This window comes from Theobroma cacao, chromosome 2 (genome assembly GCF_053813885.1).
Source record: "Theobroma cacao isolate CCN51 chromosome 2, ASM5381388v1, whole genome shotgun sequence".
NCBI lineage: Eukaryota > Viridiplantae > Streptophyta > Magnoliopsida > Malvales > Malvaceae > Theobroma > Theobroma cacao.
This window is the reverse complement of record NC_142640.1, coordinates 50034415-50042955: the sequence shown is the minus strand read 5'-3', so window position 1 is coordinate 50042955 and position 8541 is coordinate 50034415. Positions and strand designations below refer to the sequence as shown.

General features: G+C 35.5%; 1 protein-coding gene across 2 annotated transcripts; it reads left to right on the top strand.

Annotated features, from left to right (window-relative positions):
- Positions 1 to 1157: 1157 nt before the first annotated feature.
- On the top strand, positions 1158 to 3708 carry LOC18610447 (homeobox-leucine zipper protein ATHB-23-like). Of its 2 annotated transcripts, XM_007046106.3 has the most exons (4): positions 1158 to 1422; positions 1601 to 1802; positions 1898 to 2274; positions 2817 to 3708. In XM_007046106.3, the coding sequence occupies exons 2-4, from the start codon at positions 1676 to 1678 to the stop codon at positions 3174 to 3176; spliced, it is 864 nt and encodes a 287-aa protein (XP_007046168.1). In that variant the 5' UTR covers positions 1158 to 1422; positions 1601 to 1675; the 3' UTR covers positions 3177 to 3708. The 2 variants fall into 2 exon arrangements, with proteins under 2 accessions (XP_007046168.1, XP_017971986.1); XM_018116497.2 differs by having other exon boundaries at positions 1158 to 1802.
- Positions 3709 to 8541: the final 4833 nt, after the last annotated feature.

Below are 8541 nucleotides of genomic sequence, written 5' to 3'. Positions count from 1 at the left end.
CCATGGATTTACAGGCAAGATTTTTCCTTTCTTCCTTTTTTCTATAAAAATAAATAAATAAATTGAATGAAGTTCAGAGGGGGAAAAAGAGAGGATAGGACATGAGCTGTTAGTGCATGAGTCATATGATGGTGTGGCAGAAGAGAGAGGAGCAGTGGGATAGAGATGGACAGATGGGGCTCAAAGACAAAAAAGACCAGCTCTTGTAGGGTTCCTAGCAACAGGAGTTTTGCTTGGGCTTTTCAAACCCACCCCCTCTCTCTCTCTCTCTCTCTCTCTCTTTCTTTCAAATATGCACAGAGCCATTTGCACAGAGGACTGAAACTGATGAAAGGATAATGGATGGGAAAGAGGCTTGGTCCTAATGCACGATACCTGTTGGTGGGTTAGGTAGCAACCCCTGCCCCCTCATTGGACCCATCCCTAGATTCCTGCCTCTTCTCTCTCTCTCTCCCCTCAAATGCAATACCCTTTAGACCCTAAAGATACATCCAACTCATTTCCCTTTTCTCTTAAGTAACCTTTCTTTTCTTCACACAACCAAGACAACATAAAATATCACCCACATCACAAAAGTTCCTTTCTCTCAAGAAAACCCTACACTCTTTTCACCCATCTGATCACGCTCTGGGGTTTTCTTAATTTGTTTTAAGGTACATGTTAATCAATGCCTAGTGGCATCGGTTGAGCTAATATGGATTCTATGAAAATAGTGTATTAAATACGAAAAAAATCTTATTCTTAACTATTTTTTTATTTTAATAATCATAATATAATTTTGTCTTCTTTAAAAGTCACCCACTTCACATTGAAGAGGAATATTAAAATATGAAATATACATTGTCTATCCTTTTAGCTATATGGAAGCAAGCTTCTTGAAAAGGGCTTGCTTCCCATCCTGAAAATTTTATTTATGTCTAAAGACAACTGTCTTTATTGAGAAAACACCACTATTTGTCTCTCAAGTGTGGAAAAAGACTAATACAATGAAAATGACCCTAAATTATTGGACTTGGATTGGAATTACTCCCATCAAATGTTCTTTAAGAGTCACCACGTTACCAGGTTTAGTTTATTAGGCTTTGTCTTCAATTTTTTTTTTCCAATTTTCCCATTCAATTCTATAGCTATCTGTCAAACTGTTCCAATTATTCAAACAAAATTTCATGAAATGTTATTTATTGTTAATCAATTTTTCTTTTTTCTTTTTGAAAAAATCCCTTTTTTTTTTTTTGTTAATGAAATAAAGCCCTCCTCATATAAAGAGGAGTGGAACTATAGAGAGTCACCATGTATCTCTCTTTTTCTCTTCCTCTCTCAGAATAGAGATATATATATATTCATAATTTTTGCTCAGCGATTCAAATAGAGACATATATATATTATAAAGAAAAAAGTAGTTTCTTCCTGCGAGTTGATAAGGTATATAAGCTATCCATTTTACACAAATCTCTGCGTCACCTTCCAATTCAAGAAATTCTTAATATTTTCCTTATAGTCTGATATATCAAAATCTCTCTTTTGCTTTTCTTAAAACTAAACTCTGTGTCTTACTCCGACGATCTGCTGCATATCCTTTCTTTTTTTTTGAACATGACAGCCATCAGAGTATGAATAGAGAGTTTTCTTGATATAATATCTTATTCGCGGATTGTTAAGAAAAACCTGCTGGGTCATGTCTTGCAATGGGATGGCTTTCTTCCAAGCAAATTTCATGCTTCAAACTCCCCATGAGGAAGACCATCAACCCCCCTCTTCTATCAATCAACTGCTACCTTCATGCACACCCCAAGACTTTCATGGTATGTATCTTTCTTTTCTCTCTCTGATCTCTCTATTTTCTCTGGGAGAAAAGGGTTTATTTATCGCTTTATCTAATCTATGATGGGTGTTATAGGTGTTGCATCATTTCTAGGGAAGAGATCAATGTCATTTTCAGGGATAGATGTGTGTGAAGAAGCAAATGGGGAGGATGATTTATCAGATGATGGTTCACAGGCAGGAGAAAAGAAGAGGAGGCTTAACATGGAACAGGTAAAGACTCTTGAGAAGAACTTCGAGTTGGGTAACAAGCTTGAACCTGAGAGAAAAATGCAGCTTGCTAGGGCTCTTGGTTTGCAACCAAGGCAGATTGCTATTTGGTTTCAAAACAGGAGAGCTAGGTGGAAAACCAAGCAACTAGAGAAAGACTATGATCTCCTTAAGAGACAGTACGAAGCAATCAAAGCAGATAATGATGCACTCCAAGCTCAGAACCAAAAGCTTCATGAAGAGGTAATCTTAAGTAATGATTTTCCTTTTGTAGTTCTCCTTTCTGGGTTTTCTTTTTTCTTGTTTTTCTCTTATCAATAAGTCTGTAAAGGAAAAACTTGAAAGTTTTCTATTGCATTAATCGAGTATGGTGTTGAATAATTGAGTTTGAAGATTATGATCTCTTCTTCTTATTAATCAAGCTTTATTGACTTTCCATGGAATCATGATTTTTCAGAACCATATTTTCTGCCAGTACTTTCTTGAACCAATTGGCTTTGAACATCATCTTTTCTTTTGTCGCATGTTTGCTTTCTGATCATGATGGGTTGGTTAATCAAAGATTCAAGCTCAGGGTCATCATGACCATGAATGAGAGATCTTTCTTACAAGCAACCAAAAACCTGACAAGGATCCCATTATTTTATTCTGAAGCTGACAGTATCAAATTATCAATTCCAACCCTCTCAAATCGACAGCAGCTTGGGGAATATTTGGTTATACTTAGTATTCTTGTGTAACATGCTTCATGTTTGATTGGGTCAAATCAAATTTGTTGGTTGCAGATAATGGCGCTGAAAAGCAGAGAACCAACTGAATCCATCAATCTCAATAAAGAAACTGAAGGTTCTTGCAGTAACAGAAGTGAAAACAGCTCAGATATCAAGTTGGATATCTCAAGGACGCCAGCAATCGACAGCCCTCTATCCACTCATCCAACGAGCAGAACCCTCTTCCCAACATCAGTGAGGCCGACAGGTACCGTCGCTCAACTATTCCAAAACGCTTCATCAAGGCCAGACCTTCAACCCCAGAAGATGGATCAAATCCAAATGGTTAAAGAGGAAAGCCTCAGCAACATGTTCTGCACTATAGAGGATCAAACCGGGTTTTGGCCATGGCTTGAGCAACAACATTTCAATTGATTAATTTTGAACTCATTATCATGATCATCATCATCACGGTGTCCAGAATTTGGAAAGAGTTCCTCCCATTTCCCCCAAGTTACAACAAGTTTTTCGATATCCACCTAGAGAGTGGTGTATAAAAGTAAAACTATATCAAGTGAAGAACCGCATCATGGAGGAGCATGAAGAGATCTTTTATGGAGGAAATAAGAAGAAATATGTCTTTGGGTTATATAATATAAATAAATATATATATGTCAGGTTTCCTAGGCTTGAGAGAGAGAGAGAGAGAGAGAGAGAGAGATGTTTGCTTAGGTTGGATCATGCGAGAAGAATTTCCAAAGTTTAAATTATGATTTGCTAGTGATGGCTAGTTGGTTTGCAGCTCTCTAGCTAGCATGGGCCATGAAAAAAATAAAAAGGGAATTCTCTCTCGCTACATATTTATATATTCTTTCTTTTTCTTTTCCTTTTTTTCTTTCTTGCTTTGGAATCATGTCTTTTGTACTGTTGAAGCAAAAATGGTTGCCGAGTGCATTGAAGAGAGTCATTGTAACATTTTTTTTTTGCTGATTTCATCATTCAGAACTAAAAGGTAAACAAAATCTACTCAAAGTTAATAAATTATTCCATCCTTTCCTTTGTAATATTGGAGAGAGAGAGAGAGAGAGAGAGAGAGTATCCAACACACATTCCAAGAGGAGAAGATGACAAACAGATGAAGAGCAGAAGAAAACAAGGAGAGTTGGAAATGGTCATTCTCGTGAAGGGGACGTTGGCAATCTTGTGCTGACAAACAAGGAATGGCATCAAAAGCCAATGTACCCACCTTTTGGCACTAGGCAGAGGGTCTTACTACACTCACTGCACCCCCTCCTTTAATCTTTCGATTGCAGAAGAAAATTCATGTGACCCACTGTCACCCACTCCCTAGCAACCAACACAGTCCTCTTTTTTGCCCCACTTCCCATGCATCTGCTTTTCTCTGTCTCTCTCTTTCTTTCTCCCCCCCCCCCCCCCTCTTCTTCTCCTCCTCCTCCTCCTCCCCCTTCTTCTACTCCTTTTCCACTTCGTCAAAACATATCTTTCAACTTTTGGTCCATTTCTTCTTTTCGACGTCGGATACAAAGTAACTGTCATCAATTGCATCAGTTCTTTTTGCAAGTTTGATCCAAAGTACTGATGTTCATCCATACTCTTGTATATGTGTTAGGCACCTAATTCTCATAGTGTGGTAGCTAACCTATGTGGTAGGCATTCTTGTTTAATCATCATAATTCAATTCATATCTCAAGTGTCATCTAATTAAGTGAAGTTTAATGTTATCGAAGAGAGTCATTTAAATAAAATTTTATCGATTTATACATATTATTCTGTTTTTATGTAAAATACGATCACTTTTTTATTTGTGGATAAGATCCAGTTTTACGTTGCAATCATTATTTTTATTTTGTGATTTCGATTTTATTTTTATGATTTAGTACCGAATAGAGATGCACATGATCTATGCATCATATTGATAGTACGGTAAAACTAAAACAAATCATTTTTGATCACTTGGCCAACAAAATGTGTAACACATGGAAAAAAAGAAGCAACAAGCGTTTATTTGAATTGATGAACCAACCCTGTATTCCTTCATCTTTGCAGCATAGGATTCTTTCCAATAGAGAAAATTAAGCCTAAAATAATCAATAAACAAGATTAATTAGCCAATAATCAATGTAATTTCTTCTGGTTGATCTATGGATTAATCCACTAATCAAAGTCTGGAAGGAAAGGCTTGTGCATTGCAAATAAACTCTAGATTCTCTATTACCCAAAAGAACCCAAATTGGATATATACAAAACAAGCATGTGATCAAATCTGCATACCTTGATATTTAAGTTACCATAACAATAAGTCTTGCAAAAGATTAAGCATGTAATTAAATTAATTGAGCCGTCATACACTTGGGGTTTAGGTTTTAATCACTTCTTAATTATTTATTTAATTATTATACTTATTATGGGATCATGTGAAGAGATTTGAGACAATCTTTTAGGCAACATGTATGGTTTCAAGGTGCCAACATGGGTTCATGGTTATTTCTTATAAACAAATATTTAGTGCCAAAATTAAGAAAAATTGCTGGTTTAGTGGCCACATGCATGCTGGTTTTAAATTCCTTTGAAGTAAGAATTTATATAAGAAAATTAATATTGGATTTTTCAAATAAAAAAATTAAATAAGAGGATTTCCAGCATGTCTGTGATTATTGCTACCAAAATTTAAAAAAATAAAAAGAATTGAAGATAACATGTGAGCAGCAATAGCATACATGATCATGAATTAATTATATTGCATTTCTTAATGTTTGTAACATGAAGTTTGGTGTTGTGTCAACGGCCCTAAACAATATTATAAGGAGACAACTTTTTGGGTTAAATCAATTGGAAGAACAACTAGATTTGGAAAGTTTTGTCTACCTGGTTGATCAATTCATACCCAACCAACAGATAATTTTTTTTTATTTATCAAAGGTCGAGGTTGATGCTGATTAATTCTTGTTTCATGCTTTTGATCCCATGTTTTACATGAAATTATTTTCTAATAGTATATAGTTAAGGTTGATGCATTTGCTTATTTCCACCATTTGAGAGCTGAGCTAGCCTGGCTACATGCAAGCCCACAACTAAAAACTGGAGCCCAGATTTGCAACGAGGCCTATGAAAAATCCAACCTGTGGCTGCTGCTGACAATCTTCAGCCCATTTTCCTTTTGATTACGTTTGTTAATCCTGAGAGAGGGGGCTACAAATTATATAGAATTTCCTGAAACTACAGTTTTAATACATGACAATGCTGGTGTATAGCAGGTTTCAAGTGTAAAAATGAATATAGGGGATTGCAGTAAACGAACTGAGCAAAGCCTTGATGCAGGAAATTTCTGATGCAGAATGTGAAGAATATAATCTGTTGAAGTTGCAGCTACTTCAAGAACCAGGTGTTGTTCGAGTTGGACAGGAAAAAGTAGAACCAGGTTGAAAGCACTCAGCTCAACTGCAACCCTTGGGACAGAACAACTTGACAGTAAAGGCATCAGATATTTAAGTTGTTAATTGCCTGGTCCTAGTTTGCAGAAGCTGAAAGAGGGAAAAACTTGGGAATTAATACTGTCTAAGTAACGGTTTATTGTCAGAGGTTTATAAACAACATTAAACCCGTTCTTCAACAAACTGTATGCCCTTGGAAATTCAATAGAACAGAAAAATTTGTCAGTCAGCAGTCACCATTATACATATAATGGTTGTAAAACAACAAAAAAGTTTAGTTTGTCATGTACTCCAGATAATCATTCTGTGGACTTGTTCAGGAAATATAGATCAGACTCAAAGCAGAAGCTTAGATTACAGACAGGTGTGTAATCTATATAGGACATGGATGATTTGCAATGTCATGTTAAATGTTTGTGGTATTTTCATAGCATCTATTTCATTGGTACAAGGCACTGATATTAGCCTTTCGTCCTGAGCTTACTCCTAACTGGCCATCTGGCATATACACCTAACAATGGCAGAGCAAACAGGATTCCTTGTGCAAAAAACCAATAGAATACCAATTCAGGTTACTTCCTTCAATGAGTTAATTATGCACAACAAAGAAAATAATCAATTTAATGTTGTGAAAGGTGAAGTAAACTTCTGATATTTAAAAGCAATTCTTCTTGTGTAAAGAAAAAAGAAGGAGATGGTTTGGAAGATCACTAAAGTTGACCAGGTTCAGTTCTTAGCAGAGAATTCACTGGTTTTGAAGATCACTCACTTCCAATCATATCTCTCCAACCAGAGGCCATCATGTCATGAAACTGAAGAAAGGTGATAAGAACAGTAGGGTAATATGAAATGCTCCCAGGAGAGAAAATCGGAGGAGAAAAGAGAAAATTTGCTGGTATATACGATGATCTTTATTCATCAGTAAACATAAGCATTTATACAAGCAACATAAGGTTAACACCTGTTAACGTAGAGGACAACTGTTATTAACTAAAACATGCACAAAGACACATCATAAACACTGGTATATTACTCCAAATAACCAGTACAACGAAGCAAAATACATATTAAGTCAATAGATTAAAGTCAATGCATGCTTTAACTCTAATACATCACAGTTTCAAATGTGTCATTATAATCAGAGGTAAATTTGAAGAAGAATAGAACTGTAGCTACTTCAAGCCGTACCAAACTTACAACTGCAACCTTTCTCCATTTTTTTTTTGTTTTTGTTTTTTGAGTCTTGGATGCTCTCATTAATCATTATAGAGATTATTCTGTTTAAAAGGGTCCTCAGTTATGTTGTTTAATTGCTTGGGAGACAATGATCATTGCTTCAGTATAACTCATTACCTTTCTCATTGATAGTCAACTAAAATTTTCTTCTGTTTGGAGCTCTCCCTTGAGTTATGGGAAGCATTTGATCTAAAATATGGTTGCAGAATGTTTTCTAAAACTTTTTGGCATTTACAACTGATTGGCAGTTTCAATCTACCCTTTGGACATTGCAGAAAACATAAAGCAGTAACATGTAATTATACCAAGAGCCAAGACGTGAATATGGTGATGAAAAACTGCAGCTATTTCATTTTGGTATATGCATAGTTGACACCAAAGAATTCCAAAAAATAGTTAATCAAATTCCCAGCAGTGAACTAGTCACTGGCTTCAAGAACTGATAGCAACAAAAATCTAAATCCAACTATAGGAAGAAAAGAAGCTTGCTCCTCAGGCACCATTATCTGTGATGCTGTTTTCTTCCCTGGAATCTGGTACTAGCTAAGATCTCCTGCAGATATTAAGTGAAATTTCATAGAACAAAAAGTTTAAACATTGCCAACTAGATTACCTGTTTATCCCAGTCGGGCCAGGTTATGATAACAAGTACCATAGTTTGAACGAGTGTTCCTAGCATTGTCACCCCTGGAGTTACCTTACTGATTGATTTATATTAAAAAGGTTTATTGCAGTGCTTCTTCTTGTTCATAAGATTCAATCATCCATTTTATTTGATATAAAATAACAGACCACAATAATCATCAGAGTTCTAGTAATGCACCAGATAAGTAAAACAAGTATACAAACAGATCAAAACTAAATAGAACATTTAAAATGACTAAAAAGAAAAAAAAAAAAATATTCTTCCCATGTATTGCAGATTTCGACCACCATGTACAAATAGCTTAAGTTCATTAAACCATGAACTACTGCAGGAAACAGAACAACTATAATAAGTAAACCTAATGAAAAGAAAACCTCTTCAAAAGCAATCAACAAGTTATCCAACATGAGAAGAGGTTTATATATAATTCGACTAGAAGCAAGAAAAACACGAAAAGAAAAGCTCT

Coding starts and splice junctions, on each gene's coding strand:
- LOC18610447 (XM_007046106.3), top strand. CDS start 1,676: ATGTCTTGCAATGGGATGGCTTTCTTCCAAGCAAATTTCATGCTTCAA. Junction 1,803..1,897: donor CACACCCCAAGACTTTCATG/GTATGTATCTTT, acceptor TGGGTGTTATAG/GTGTTGCATCATTTCTAGGG. Junction 2,275..2,816: donor ACCAAAAGCTTCATGAAGAG/GTAATCTTAAGT, acceptor TGTTGGTTGCAG/ATAATGGCGCTGAAAAGCAG.